Here is a 16,473-nt window from a genome sequence, read left to right as displayed (position 1 = left end):
CAGAAGATCACAGCTAAATACACGCTAAATACACTGCTTTCAAGCGGTATTGTGTTCCTGTGGTGAGTTATGTGACCAAAGCTCCTGAGGAGGGTCGGGTATTGGGATTAGGGTCAGCAACTCGTTTAGGAAGCGTCTGGTGTTGAAGGCGTATACAGGCTATGGCTACGTACCACTTACCATCATGTGGGCTGTACGCTTGTTTGGCGACCGAGTTTTAAAAAATATTATAACTTTAATATGTACTTCACAATAAAACTTGATGTAATTGAACTCATCAATAAATACATAATATTTCAGTATTGTATTAATTTTAGGAATTACACTGTGAAACTAGATGATAATACGTAATGTATTCAGTGAGTGCACACAGTAGTTAGTAAAAGAAACTAAAAAATATTAAAAGTATCAATAAAAATGAATCTCCTTGCCCTTAAGAGCGCAGCAGCGTGTACATAGAGTACGAAGAATTCAGTATCTGAAACAATAATACACGTGTGTAGACTGTGTACTGAGCAGTGATTGCATGAGCTAATGCGTATTTTAAGATTCAGAGCTCCGGGCCAAAGTTTCCTGTCCAATAAAATAAAATGGTTTTTTATTAATTTCACGTTTCCGGCTGAACTCTTTTTTATATACAAATCTATTACAGCAAATAATTATCAATTCGTGTATAAATCGATTATGCTCGACTTACGTCGCCCCTCGCCAAATGCCGCCCTGGCCATGGCTCTTTTGGCCCTAGGGTAAATACGCTTATGACGTGTGCTATTACAGTTGAATCTCTCAATATTATTGAAGTTGATTGAAGTAGAATTTCAAAACTAGTTTGAATTGTTTGTTAAATTCATTTCATTGTTGTAAATTGTAATTATAGTAAGGCTACTAACTACTACAGCTAATTTATATTGTAGATTATACTAAAAAACCGACTAGAAGCCAAATGATTGAGAATCGATAACATTCAAGCTCTTGTTGTATATCTATAATACAACCATATTGGGCTGTTTCGCATTTTGTAATACTTACAAACAATAAACTGACTCACCCTCACGAACAAGTTCATGTCGAATATCAATAGATTAAACGCAGTTATCTCGAGAGGTATCTGAAACAGAACTTTATTTGGGACTCTTAGGGGTCATCCATTATACACGTGCTGTTTTTTTTTGTAACTTTTTAACCTACTGGTGATATGTGGTAAGCATTATACTACCTCTGCCCCCATAAACACAAAATCTCGTGTATTTTTTAACCGACTTCCAAAAAAGGAGGAGGTTCTCAATTCGACTGTATTTTTTTTTATGTATGTTACATCAGAACTTTTGACTGGGTGGAGCGATTTCGACAAATTTTCTTTTAATCGAAAGGTGGTGTGTGCCAAATTGGTCCCATTTATATTTATTTGAGATATAACAACTACTTTTCGAGCTATATCTAGTAATGCGTTTTCACTTGACGCTTTTTTCGTCGACCTACGTTGTATTATACCGCATAACTTTCTACTGGATGTACCGATTTTGATAATTCTTTTTTTGTTGGAAAGGAGATATCTCAAGTTTAGTACTATGATAAGGAAACCAGGATCTGATGATGGGACCCTAGAGAAATCGAGGGAAACTCTTGAAAATTCGCAATAACTTTTTACTAGGTGTACCGATTTTGATAATTCTTTTTTTGTTGGAAAGAAGATATCCCTAGTTTAGTACCATGATAAGGAAACTAGGATCTAATGATGGGATCCCAGAGAAATCGAGGGAACGTTTTGAAAATCCGCAATAACTTTTTATTAGGTGTACCGATTTTAATGATTTTTAATTTAATCGAAAGCCGATGTTTATCATGTGGTCACATTTAAATTTCATCGAGATCTGATAACTACTTTTTGAGTAATCTTTGATAATGCGTTGTTACTTGACTATTTTTTCGTCGATCTACGTTGTATTACTCGTCGATGTAATTGAAGTCGGTTTTTTTTTTTCGTTTGCGAGCAAACACAATTATTTGTGCAAAGTACCTATATTGAAAATTTCAGAAAATAACCTTTAATATTCCGATCAAATTTAAATCAATCGTTATTCAAATTTTCAGACAGAATTTTATCTGTTTTTTTTTTATTTGGTCGAATAATGAATACATGTGATAACTCATTACCGCCCCTCAAACCTCCTCCTCCGCCCTTCGAGTCTTACGTGTTTAATGGATGACCCCTAATAGTATTAATATAAAATTGGCATTTAAAGAAGAGACTGTACGACAAGAATACTCGTAGTAACAGAATAATAGAGAATAATTGAAATAATTCATTAAAGTAAAGAGCTCTCACCTGCGCTCGGGCTATCATGAACACTAAGAATTTTCTGATTTTGTTAGAAGACACAGACTCCCAGCCCGCGCAGTATATCTGCGTTGCCGTCTCTAAGGACTGAAATTTTATTAATATTTTAATAAATGTCTATACTTTCAAATTCTATATATATATATTTTAATAAACGGCTATCCAAAAATTACGAGTATGTCACTCGAATTTGACGATTTTTGGACCTCTTCCGTGGCCTTGTCACAGCTGGTCGCAACTAGGTAGGGGATGTCTCATTCCCTACCTCGTGTGACGTCACATATTTTACAATTTACACATCAGTTTCGATATTATTTTTATTTCAATTTAAGTATATTTTAAATAAAATTAACATTAATTAAACATAGCTATGAAAATTTATAAAATATTGTTAAAATAATATGTCGACTTCCGACACTATTGCAGCGAGTGACAATAATATTCTTTATTGCACTTAAAATTGGTGTACAGTTATTACAGTTAGTACAGTATTTATATACAAATTTAGTTAGCAACGGTGCACTTATATCTAGAAGAGATCTCTGCCAGCCTACGATGGTGAAAACGAATGTTACATAGCAGGCTAAGATAGTGCAGTAATGTAGATAATATACAGATTCTCGAAAATAAAAACCAAAATAAATTAAAAACCTAAATAAATTATACAATACACAATAAAAGTAAATATTAATGAAAAAATATTTACGGATTACTTTGAGCGAGGAGGTATTGTTACAGCTTCTTATTAAAAATGTAGATAGAGGGACTAAGCTGAATATATTTAGGACTAGCGATCCGCCCCGGCTTCGCACGGTTGCAAAAATTATCAATGTTCCTCTATTATATTACGTATGTATTATACATATAAACCTTCCTCTTTAATCACTCTATCTATTAAAAAAAACTTAAAAAACATACATAGGGACAGAGAAAGCGACTTTGTTGTACTATGTAGTGAAGTTTGTTCCAGAGCGATGCACCAAATAAAATAATTTTTAACAAAAAAAACCGACTTCAAAAAGGAAACTAAAAAGTGAAAAATAAATTTACTTAGTACAAAGTAATTCGTATTATGATTTAGTTAATCAGAAATGATTAAATAAATATTTTATAATTTTGAAGTCGGTGCCAAGTAAAACAATAACTACTCTAGTATCTACTCGTAACTTGTATTCAGTTTTCTTTCATAATTTGAAAATAATATATTTTTTTGTCTTCTAATGACTATCCCATAAAAATCGGTTCAGCCGCTCCGAAGATAAGCCAACAGAAAGACAGACAGACAAAAATTAGAGACCACGGTACGGTACGTGAAATGATGATTATAATAATAATAGTAACTACGAAAATGGAAAGAACGGATCGTCAGAGAATGTGTCGCAGTGTGGCATGCAAAACGTGCATTTCAAGACATGTGCAATAAATAGGATTTGGTCCTACAGCTCGACATTTCGAAATAGATATATCGTGGCTCTGCGACTTGTCAAATTAAAGGGTTTGACGGTGCACACAATTTTTCATGTAAAGCTAGAACGTCAAGTTTGAATTTACCATCTAATGACCATCAAATTTTTTTATTATTATAGGTATAGCTTCTGCGCGCGACTTCGTCCGCGTGGAACAGAGGCACGCGCAATACTTGATCATTATTTTGCTGCGATGTTATTTTAAAACTGCGATATCTCCTGAGATACTGATTGAAATCGAATTATGTAAAAAGGCTGTTATGTTTTAAATTAAATACTTGTGATGAATAACGTATTTATTTAGATAAGGAGTAATATCATGTTTATAAAAACATCTTCGAAAATAATGCATTATTTTAGAACAAACTTGGTTAGCATAAAAAAGGTTATAGTGAGCCAACCTTAAAAGATAGATATATTCTGTCGCAGACTTTTTTTAGAACTTTTAAAGATGATCAATTCTGTCATACATGATTTTTGCGAAACTGTAACTGTTTCACAGCGCACGCAGCGGAAGCTCTCAAAAGGAAAAAAGAACCCCCGATTTTGAAACATTCTTCATTGGTGCTCTGCTCCGTTTGGTCTTAGCGTGATGATATATATATATATATATAGCCTATAACCTTTCTCGATAATAGGCTATCTAACACAAAAAGAACTTTTCAAATCGGACCAGTAGTTTCTGAGATTAGCGCGTTCAAACAAAGAAACAAACTCTTCAGCTTTATAATATTAGTATAGATATGCTATTAATATTTTTCTTAAACTAGTAAGCCTTTTTTGCGCCTATTTAGACAGTCGATCTGAAGGGGTAAACTCCAGTCGTGCGTCGGAGCTGACACACACTTTTTTAAGTTATTATTTAATAGGTAGGTATATAGGTAGTTCAAATATTATTTTTTAATACTTACAATCAGATATGTCGGCGCGATTTACTCTTCGATGTCAAAAATCGGTTTCTACGAGTTGCTCCCCTTCATTATTGTACTAACGCCATGTTATTACAATAATGAAGTGGAAGCAATATGTACATTCGTGCTTAAACACGTTTATACGAGTTGATCCTCGTTTATTTATTACGCCAGCGCGAGGCTCGCGAGCACGTGACCATAATATGAGGGTCGAAAACGCTTTAAAGACATAAGGCGCCCCAACAAAATATTGCGCTATAATAAGCCTACACGGTGGAAGAAAAAATATTGCACAATCAAATTTAAGCTCGCTCAAAGTTTTATTAAATCACTGCGCAATGTTTCAATACACGTTCATCAATATTGTGCAATCATTTACATTGGTCAATATTATTGAAGATGCTGGGCCGCCTAATGAGTGACTCGCTTTAAGCACTCGTCACAGTCCGAGTGTTTGTCTTTGTGTCAGACCCCCGACATTCGCCTCGTTATGATTTAAAATTGGCTCATTATTATCAAAGATAAGCGCACAAGTTGCAGTTAGGTGACATCAATTTTGATTTAGTATAATCACATTATATTATATTGATAGTTAAATTGGAAACGACACTACCATGTGCTGAAGTTTGGCTGAGTATCGGCAAGGCAAGTAGATGTGCGCGACTGTGCCCGTCATGAATATTAAGTATCTCAGGTCCAACGCGTAGCCCTGGAATTTAATTTACTTACATTTACTTGTGGAAATTTTTGAAGGATTCTACTATTCCTGGTTACATGTAAAACTAGTCTAGAGTAAATATTCGTTCTTATTAGAATAAGTGAAAAGTACTTATTAGAATAAGTGAAATAAGTAACTTTATCTAACTCACCGATTAAAGTATTCTCCTAGGCTATTCCTTCATCAATACATATAGGTAATAAAAATGTAACGGGTCGCTGTCTGTACATTTAAGATATATGAGAAAAAATATTATTGGGACCTTTATCAACGGTAATACCCAAAACAATGATTGATAGAATTTTTGTCTGTTTGTCTGTGCATTAGTAATGCTAATCTCAGAAACGGCTTATTCGATTTAGATTTGGTTTTTATTAATATATTGTGGGAACTTTAGCTTAACATTTAGTGTTTGTTTCATGTCAATCTTTATATGTATATAAAAAGACAAGTTCTGACTCAGTCATCAACGCCCAGCCCAAATCCTTAGACCTAAGAAGCTGAAATTTCGCACAGAGTTTTCCTTTATGATGTATACAAGGAATAAGTAATGATATTTCGAAATTCAACGCCTAAAGGGGTAAAATGGTGGTTGAAAATTTGTATGGCAAAACAATATTAAACAGACACGACTAGCCTGTTGGCGCAGTTTGTGGTGACCGTGCTTTCTGCTCCGAGGGTTGTGGGTTCGATTCCCACCCCGAGTCAGGGTGTAACATAAATATTTATTTGTATATTTATATATGTATTATTGACGCCGCGTTGGCGCAGAGGTCACAGCCATGGATTGTACCTGTTGCGCTGGCGGTTGCGGGTTCGATCCCCGCACATGACAAACATTTGTGTTGGCCATACAGGTGTTTGCCGTGGTCTGGGTGTTTATGCAGTCCTAGTGGGTCTCCCCACCGTGCCTTAGAGAGCACGTTAAGCCGTCGGGCCAGGTTGTTATCATGTACACCTGATAGTGGTCGTTACTCTTAGTAGAGAATATATCCGCCAACCTGCATTGGAGCAGCGTGGTGGATTATGCTCTGATCCTTCTCCTACATGGGGAAAGAGGCTTATGCCCAGTAGTGGGATATTACAGGTTGAAGCGATATGTATTATTTATAAGTATGTTTATCGAAAGAAAAATGTAGTTATACCAGTCGGCTGTTACCTATAACACAAGCATTTAGTTGCTTACTTTAGGAACAGACGACCGTGTGTGTATTGTGTAGATATTTATTTATTTATTTATTTATTAATTCGATTCGAAACTTCGTAGGAGTACTTCTAAAAATAAATAAGCAAATACGTCTTTCGTGATTTTCCGAAAATTAACCCCTTAGGAAGTGAAATGGGGTAAATAAACCTAATAATCGACATGGGTGTCATTATTTATGTTTTTTGGGACGTTGATTGCGAAAATAGCAGTTATTTCGAAGTCTAAGACGGCGGACATGACATAAAATTTATTAAATTGTTTCCCAATACAAAATCTGAACTCCCGTTTCACCACTATGGGGTGATTATTCAATTCGAACCTTCGTAGGTGTACTCCAATAAAAAATAAGTAATCATAAGTTTTGAAACTTCATATACACCATTATAACATAATTAATCTTAGGGGGGATTGCTTCTCGCACGGCCAGTTGCGCGGCCTGCTCGAGAGTGAGCTCATCTAACAACTGGGTCATGTTAGCATCTGAAGGCAGAACATCTAATGTAGTATACAAAGAAGTACTTTCAGCATAGACTGAAAAAATAAATAGTCTTAACCATTAGGTACTTTCTTAGGTAGGTTTCCTGCGCGAGCGAAGCCACGGGCAAAAGTTAGTCGGTTCATAAACAAAAAGCTATGCCAATTTAAATAATCACGTTGACCATGTAAAGTCACTATTCACACATTTCACACTGCACATAGCTTTATATATTGCTGTACTTGCTAAATGACTTCATTCAATAATAAAAGTAAAACTAGAACGGAGTGCTATCCAAGCTAAAGCTTTATAGGTAGCTGGTAGATGCGTACGTTCAATAACCGTAATATATTTTGTGTTTTGTGTCACAGTGACCGTACTCGTACGGCGTACATTTTGAATTTGACTGATATCGTCTAACTGTGCCCCGATTTCCACTATAAACTACATTCAATGCGGGCCTTTTGCCATACAACGTGTAAAAGGTGATTTTTGGATCAATTCAGAGTTCATTTCAAGTTGTAGGTAATAATATTTTGTTGACAATATTTAGTTAATAAAGATGCAGTGATGATACGTTTGCACAATTAATAAAAATATGTTTTAAAATTATGTGGTGTCATGGGACACCAGGTAGGAACGAAGTTCCTTCGAATAGTATAGACGCAACACAGTTTGAAAAAAAATGTTGAATTTTATATATATTTTATATATATTTTTAGTTCTTGATTTTTTTAAATTTTGTTGATTGGTTTTTAATTAAGGACATAAAAGTATTTGGGAAATTTAGTATTTTAGAAAATAACAAATACCGTAAAATAAAATAAATCAAACAAAATAATAATAATAATAATTCAAACTATTAAGTGAAATAAAAAAACTTATTTATTTTTATCGACTTTATTTATTTTTGTCGACGGTATAAAATAACATAAATAATTAAAAAAAAAAGTTTACTAGCTAGTAATATTTTAGTTTATATGTATTATATATGTTTTATAGCTAGTAATGTTTTAGTTTATATGTATTATATTTGTTTTATAGCTAGTAATGTTTTAGTTTTACAAACGTCATATTATACAGTCGTGTGACTGATATTACGTCACTTCCGTTATATATTTTTCTTACGGTTGTAGTATCACGTTTTTTTCAGTTCGGTCGCCCAGCCAATTGTCAAGCCTGCCGTAAGGAACTTCGTTCCAATATTTGTTTTTCTTCAGTTTCAAAAATTTATTACCATAGGTACGTAATCCACGCGATCACTCTAGGGTTAATATTTAGGACCAAGAAAGAACAAAAATGGGTGTTTGAGCAAATTTTGAAATAACAAAAAATATTATTTAAATTTTATTTTAGGTTTTCTCTGTAAATTTACAAAGTAGGTAAACCTACATTTACAGTAAAAATGATGTTATAGAACGTAAAACGATAGAAGAGTCGTTACTGTAATATCGAACAGTGAATAACGAAGCTCACCTCCGATATGAGGTACATGCACGTGCCTATCTGAATCATCGTAGCGACGAGGATGAGTCCGAGCCAGAAGTTGAACGTGTCCTGTATTAGCTCCACGAACCTAAGAAAGCGATAATTTAAATATTAAAAAATCATGCGCGCATTTGATCGCTGTGTACGCTGAGTGCTCCAATTCTACCCACTTTGTTTTTTTTTATTGTATAAACTCGCAGTAATACTTTATGTATAAAAATACTGATTATTAACTTTGTTAAATTTCTCATTTAAATGAATTTGTTAATTCTTTATGCTAAAATTTTTTTAATCACTAAGAATATACATTCCGACCCGTCCGACGACGGCAAACAAACAGAATAAAATCAATATAATCCGGTCTGAGCCAGAACTGAATTCGCGGCTATTGTCGTCAATGTGATTATCGTATAACGCCAGAACGCCTTAAGGAGAGACTTTTAAAGAAAACTTCCCAAAAACCTTTTCAATTTGATCTGCTCCTGTACGACGCGCACTATCCTCTCATGCATGGCGATGTCGGCATCCTCCTTCATAGCTTCCACCAGCGCTCGGCAGTACAGCTCCATCTTCAGGCAAGCGTGGTTGATGCACAGCCCAAAGAACCCGTCATAGCCGATGAAGTATATGACGTACAGCAGGCTGGCATACATCATGTACGCGAACACCACCTCGAAGATGGGCGACTCGAACCTCTGATTGGGCTCCACGAAGGGCACAATAAGGTCGTGGACCATGTACTTGATGGGCTCCGAGGAGAACAGACAGTTGTACGTGGTCTGCGTGGCCGCCATCAGCGGGAACACCATCACGCACACGGTGACGGTTAGCGCCCAACACTTCTCGCTGTAAAATAAACTGTTCTCTAAGCTTTTATCGATGATTCTCCTGTAGGTCTCCGGCAGGCTATTGTAGTGCGAATAGTCGCTGTCGATCTCCTCTATGATGTACTGACCGGAGTGCCTCTTGTAGTACATGAGGAACATCTGTGGGGAGAGGGTTTGTTATTGTTTCCCTGCCCGTGTTGTTGTTTTTCGGAAATATGGAACTTGATAGAAACCTACGTTAATTAAATCATATCAATTTTATATGTGATACTACACTAATTTCCCAAATAAATAAATTAATTAGTATTGATAATTGATTACTAGCAGTGACGCAGAATGTAACTACTACTTATCAGCTTTTTAAATCTTATTTATTATACAAAGTCAATCTTTGTGTCTTATTTCATACGATAAAGTAGTTATTAAATTAAACTTTTGTGAAATGACACAGTTTACGCTGTAAGTTTTAGTGTTACGTCACTGCGTATATGTACATGGGTACTATAGATTCAGTGACAGCATCCAGTTTTATAATCTGAGCACTGTGCGTCCAGCGGTTAGCTGCAAATGTGACATACGTCGCACACTTCGACACTGCACGCGATGAACTAAATCCAACATAAAACGTTTAGGTACCTTCAAAATGCCGCCCGCAAAGGGGCCCACCACTGTGCTGTGTCGGATGATGTTGACGATGTCTCCTCTGTTCCAGGAGTTGTAGATGTCCAGCAGTATCGCTCCCACCAGGGGAATCGTGGTCACAATGATCAACACTGGTTTTAGAAAATAATATATTTTACAGTTCAATAACTAAGTATGTTATACATTCAAAGGCTGCTGTTGTGTGTGTCCTAGCTCGGTACTAACTCCTTTGTGTTTCACCCATAAAGTCTTTGTTTGTGTTTTCTATGTAATTGTAATTATAAAACAACTCAACCTTTTCAATGTTACACACAAACCTATTAATATTAGTGTCATATTTTCCTCCTTCGATGTCTATTTTTGTTTGTTATACATTTTAACATTTTAATAGACTGCAGTCCTACAAAACTAACTAAAATAGCAAATTGAAAATAATATTGTATGAGAAAGCTGGAATTATATCGCATGAGAATAAAGAAAAACTGACATTCTTACATATGCAAACGACGCGCCTCTTCTCCGTCCTCGGGTTGGGATAAACCATCCCCACTCCCATGACGATCGGAATTATCTTGAACGTGTCGGCGAAGGTCGTGTACGTCCCTTGAAGGTGAAAACAAGTCGGTGCGTAAATAATTGTGTTTGCTCGCAAACGAAAAAAAAAACGACTTCAATTACATCGACGAGTAATACAACGTAGATCGACGAAAAAATAGTGAAGTAACTACGCGTTATCAAAGATTAATCAAAAAGTAGTTATCAGATATCGATAAAATTTATATGTGACCACATGACAAACATCAGCTTTCGATTGAATTAAAAATATTAAAATCGGTACACCCAGTAAAAAATTATTGCGGATTTTCAAGAGTTTCTCTCGATTTCTCTGGGATCCCATTATCAGATCCTGGTTTCCTTATCATGGAACTAAACAAGGGATATCTCCTTTCCAACAAAAAAAGAATTATCAACATCGGTACATCCAGTAGAAAATTATGCGGTATAATGCAACGTTTTCGTCGAAAAAAGCGTCAAGTAAAAACGCATTATTAGATATAACTCGAAAAGTAGTTTTTAGATCTCAAATTTTAAATGGGACCAATTGACACACACCACCTTTCGATTAAAAAATTTTTTGTCGAAATCGGTCCACACGGTCAAAAGTTCTGATGTAACATACATAAAAAAAAGAAAAAAAAAACACAGTCGAATTGAGAACCTCCTCCTTATTTTGGAAGTCGGTTAACAAAGCTACACGAAGAAGTAACCGCAAAGCTTGTTCCGGCTGCTATTGTTTTATATTTCTAATTGTGTTAAGTTCAACTGTACTATTTCGACCTCTACTTACAGCCTTTAGTTACCTTTCTTTAATTAAAATAATTAATAGGAGTATTATAATTTCTACGGTTGCCCACAATCACCTCACATAATATTGAATAATGTCGGTATTCATTCGAAAATTTTACTATCCGATACTGTTGCTGCGTTTGAAATCCAATTTGACGATTATATTTTTAAAACCTTTATTTTTTAGAACAATAAAACGAGAAAATCGCTTTATCGCCTCATCTGTCGTTTTACCTTCCTTTCCATGACCGATGTCCGCGTAGACGTCCATCTTGTGGCTAAGATTCCACAGAGTTGTTAAAAAATTCACACAATTGCTTGTAATAAGAGCTCATTTGTGCAGTAAAATGTAGACTTATTAAAGTGTATTTTTTTCTTTATCTATTATCATCCCGCTTTTATTTTATTTTTTTATGAAAAAGCCCGAATAGGAGTTCAAAATTTTCAGATTTTTTCTTACATTCACTGGCCATTCGAAGCTATTACGTAAAGTATTACATCTATACGAGGTATTATCCTAAGTAGAATTTTCCACGCTCAGTTTATGTCAAGAATATATTCCACTTTATTTCAATAGAACGAAACTTCTTAGGAGGATCTTTGGTCCTACCAAACGAGAGTATGGAAGCTGGAGAGTCCGAAAGAACGCCTAATTATAAGAACTTATGGCCGAGCCAAATATACTTGGAGAAATTAAAGCACAACGCCTCCGTTGGCTTGATCATTTAGAACGAATGGGTGAGGAACGAGGACTGAGGAAGGCTTACTTGGGTCGACCATCAGGCCGAGGCTCGGTTCGGCGACCTAAGTATCGCTGGCTCAATCAATTTGACGTGGACCTGTGCGCGTTACAAGTCAAAAATAATTGGCAAGAGACCGCTCAGGACCCGCAAGAAGGAGAGTTCTCGTTTCGGAGGCCACGACCCACTTTGGGGTTTCAGCGCCATAGTTAGCTATTTCTCTATATACAACTAATTCTTTTTTTTTATATACTTACTGAAATAACACTGTACAAATTATTTAATGCGAAGTCGGACAAAAAAGTTAGTTGACTATCGAATTATCATTAATTGTAAAGATTATAACGAGCAAAAGACCTCAGGCCATAGGCGACGGTTCATTTCTTATTCGTAAAGAATAATTACTAAGGCTATACAATCTATTAATTAAGAATTCCTTTTAATTTAATATAATCCTGTCTTTTATGTAAGCTTTGATATCAGCAGAATTATTGAAATGAATAAAAATTGCCGTTACATTATAAAATTATTATTTAATAATTGTGTTTGCTGGCAAACGAAAAAAACCAACTTCAATTACATCGACAAGTAACCCAACGTAGGTAGACGAAAAAATAGTCAAGTAAATACGCATTATCAAAGATTTCTCCAAAAGTTGTAATCAGATCTCGATGAAATTTAAACTAGTGACTACATAATAAACATCGGCTTTTGATTAAATTAAAAATCATCAAAATCGGTACACCCAGTAAAAAGTTATACGGATTTTCAAAGGTTTCCCCTCGATTTCTCTAGGATACCATCATTAGATCCTAGATTCCTTATCATAGTACTAAACTAGGGATATCTCCTTTCTAACAAAAAAAGAATGATCAAAATCAGTACATCCAGTAAAAAGTTATGCGGTATAATACAACGTAGGTCGACGAAAAAAGCGTCAAGTAAAAACGCATAATTAGATATAACTCGAAAAGTAGTTGTTAGATCTCAAATAAATTTAAATGGGACCAAATAACACACACTACCTTTCGATTAAAAAAAATTGTCGAAATCGGTCCACCTAGTCAAAAATTCTGAAGTAACATACATAAAAAAAAATAAAAAAATACAGTCGAATTGAGAACCTCCTCCTTTTTTGGAAGTCGGTTAAAAACAGTATAGAATATCAGCTGTATCGGAAGATGTGCTGTAAAATAAATATTTAAATGGTTTCCTTTTTTTTCTTGCCATTAATTTTACGTGTTCTCAGATTTTTTAATCGAACATTTTCTTATCTTTTTTTAATGAATTAATTTCTTTCGAGAAAATACAACTAGTAAAATATGTCATCTCATAAAAGTTTTCATAGCGCTCGTATTTCTCCGACTTCATTTACATATACTATTACTTTTCTCTGAATTCTTTGTTGAATAACAATAAAAAATAGCCTATATCACTCCTGAATAGTGTAGCTATCGGTTAGTGAAAGAATTTTCATGGATCAGTATTTTTGAAGATTTTACTTGAAGATAGATTATATTTGTAATTTTTATATATCTATATATATACCTATATCTACAAATTCGCGATGTATTACACTAATATGAAAGTTTTATGATATTATTGCCATTCGTGGTTTTTTTTTACATATACATACATATTTTTACTTTTTTCTTTCAAATATTTTTTAGGGTTTCGTACCCAAAGGATAAAGAGGACCCTATTACTAAGACTTCGCTTTCTGTCCTTCCGTCCGTCCGTCCGTATGTCTGTCTGTCACCAAGGCTGTATCTCAGAACCGCAATAGCAAGACAATTGAAATTTCCACAAATTACGTTGCGCTATAACAACAAATACTGAATTAATGAAACAACTTTTTTCGGATTTTATCGCGGTTTATTATTATCTTTTGATTCCCGACGTTTCGGATACTTTACAGCAACCATGGTCACGGGGGGACAGTCCCCCACACAGTGACGAAAAAAGTTGTTTCATTAAACAAATACTGAATACAAAATAAAATAGAGATTTAAGTGTCCCATACAACAAACGCGATTTTTTGTCCTTTTTTGCTCTAAACCAATAAAAGCAACAAGTAGGCGCTTGAAATATTTACAAAATGTTGCTGTCCTAAGGTACCCCAGTGGTACAAAGGGCCCTCGTGAGACGTCTCCATCCGCTCCTGTCCTGTGCCTCTCGCTCCACGTCCCTCCAACTAAGCCCGGCCGCTCGCAGCTCGGCGTCGATAGTCCGCTGCCACGTGTGCGCCGGCCGGCCCCGTCTCCTGCTCCCGCGCGGCCTCCACGTGAACGCGACCCTGGCGGCGCTGTCCTCTGGTCTTCGGAGGGTGTGTCCTATCCACTTCCACTTCCGCTGAGCAATTTCTTGCTTGATCAGGATTTGGTGGCATCGATTCCAGAGATCCTCGTTGCTGATAGTGTTCGGCCAGAATCTGCGCAGGATGAACCTAAGGCATTTGTTGACGAACACTTGTAGCTTGTACGTCAAACCCTTTGTCTCTTTCCATGTCTCGCAGCCGAAGAGCAAGACAGACTTCACTAAGGAATCGAAAAGGGAAATCTTGATCCGCAGGGTGAGCACGTTCGAATCCCAGACCGGTTTTAATTAATAAAATAAAATAAGTATTCAAGGAGGGCTCACGTACAAAAAACGCCATTTTTTGCCTTTTTGCTAGATATTAAAAATGGTGATAGGTAGGCACTTGAATTGAAATATTCACAATATCGTTATCTGAAGTATTGTTACTCCAAAAATAACGTTATGCCGACCTTGGCAAATTACCGTGCATATTATCTACGACGTTGCATAAAGTTTCGAAGGACTACCGTATTAATATATTTTAAATGTACAGCACAAAATGTTTGATAGTGTTTCTATTTATTTCGCTGACTTTGTGTGCATATTGAATTTTTATCTTGTTCCAGCTTTTTCAGTTGATTTTCTATTAGTTGTTCTTCACGCAGGCGGGTTTGTTGTTTTTTTTTTAATTATTATTTTTTTTACTTATCGATATAATTGAAGTTGTTTTTTTTTTCGTTTGCGAGTAAACACAATTACATTGTTTAATATTATTTATTTTTAACCGACTTCCAAAAAAGGAGGAGGTTCTCAATTCGACTGTATATTTTTTTTAATGTATATTACTTCAGAACTTTTCATTTTTTTGGATTGAATTGGCATAAGAAAGTTGAATGAATTACGTAGATAAAAAAAATAGTGTTAGAAAATTAATTAAAATAAATTCAATTCAAATTCAATTGAATAAAAAACCTTTTTTATTTAAATTTTCTCAACCCATTAATTTTATTTTAATATCCAGAACTGATCTGTAGCCGATACTTAATAAGCAATTTTTTTTTCTGGTAATTAACGTAATTTGACATAATCTTTATTTACCTTTAAACAAAATTAACTTTGTAAGTTTCCGACTCTCAGACAAACAATCATAATATTATGTATGACTTCATAAAACATTTTGTTCTATGAGGTGACTGCCGCCACAATGTAAAAAAGGCATCACGCTTCCTAGTTTTAACCAACTTCCAAAAAGGGAGGTTCTCAATTCGACTGTATTTTTTTGTATGTTACTTCAGAACTTTTGACTGGGTGGACCGATTTCGACAAAAAAATAATAATCGAAATGGTGTGTGTCAATCAATTGGTCCCATTTAAATTTATTTGAGATCTAAAACTACTTTTTGAGTTATATCTAATAATGCGTTTTTACTTGACTATATTTTCGTCGACCTACGTTGTATTATACCGCATAACTTTTTACTGGATGTACCGATTTTGATGATTTTTAATCTATCTAAGTATCTACACGCCCACCACACCAGAATGGTTATTGTACCTAAAGAAAACTTTAAGAACCTATATTTTGTTTTCATTTAAATATATTGTTTTACTTTTAAATTAAATTAAATCAAAATATGTATACTTAATTAAATTAGAGAAAATAGTTCTTTTTTATATAACTAACTAGCGACCCGCCCCGGCTTTGCACGGTTGCAAAAACTATCAGTGTTCCTCTATTATATTATTCATGTTTTATACATATAAACCCTCCCCTTCAATCACTCTATCTATTAAAATAAAATAGCAATTGCGTAGTTTTAAAGATTTAAGCATACATAGGGACAGAGAAAGCGACTTTGTTTTATACTATGTAGCGATTAGAGAAAATAATAAAAATCGAGAACATAGGGGCTCGGGCATAGCAGAAGTCTTTTATAGTTACCTACATAAAAAAAAAAAAAATTAAAAATGGCATGTTTTGGGGAGAAAATAATCGACTACGAAATGTTGTTTTGG

The 16,473-nt window shown here is 34.9% G+C and overlaps 1 protein-coding gene across 1 annotated transcript; it reads right to left on the bottom strand.

Moving 5' to 3' along the window:
* Positions 1-289: 289 nt before the first annotated feature.
* LOC123657858 (odorant receptor Or2-like) lies at positions 290-10,616 on the bottom strand. Its single transcript, XM_045593358.1, has 7 exons — positions 10,568-10,616; positions 10,067-10,203; positions 9,066-9,589; positions 8,592-8,691; positions 2,327-2,425; positions 1,049-1,108; positions 290-478 (listed from the first exon to the last, which is right to left on the bottom strand). The coding sequence occupies exons 1-7, from the start codon at positions 10,614-10,616 to the stop codon at positions 434-436; spliced, it is 1,014 nt and encodes a 337-aa protein (XP_045449314.1). The 3' UTR covers positions 290-433.
* Positions 10,617-16,473: the final 5,857 nt, after the last annotated feature.

The sequence above is a fragment of the Melitaea cinxia genome, chromosome 11, assembly GCF_905220565.1.
Source record: "Melitaea cinxia chromosome 11, ilMelCinx1.1, whole genome shotgun sequence".
In the NCBI taxonomy this organism is placed as follows: Eukaryota; Metazoa; Arthropoda; class Insecta; order Lepidoptera; family Nymphalidae; genus Melitaea; species Melitaea cinxia.
This window is presented reverse-complemented; position numbering and strand designations above follow the sequence as displayed.

Coding starts and splice junctions, on each gene's coding strand:
- LOC123657858 (XM_045593358.1), bottom strand. CDS start 10,616: ATGGTTTATCCCAACCCGAGGACGGAGAAGAGGCGCGTCGTTTGCATA. Junction 9,590..10,066: donor TTGCGGGCGGCATTTTGAAG/GTACCTAAACGT, acceptor CTCTCCCCACAG/ATGTTCCTCATGTACTACAA. Junction 1,109..2,326: donor TCATGATAGCCCGAGCGCAG/GTGAGAGCTCTT, acceptor GTTCTGTTTCAG/ATACCTCTCGAGATAACTGC.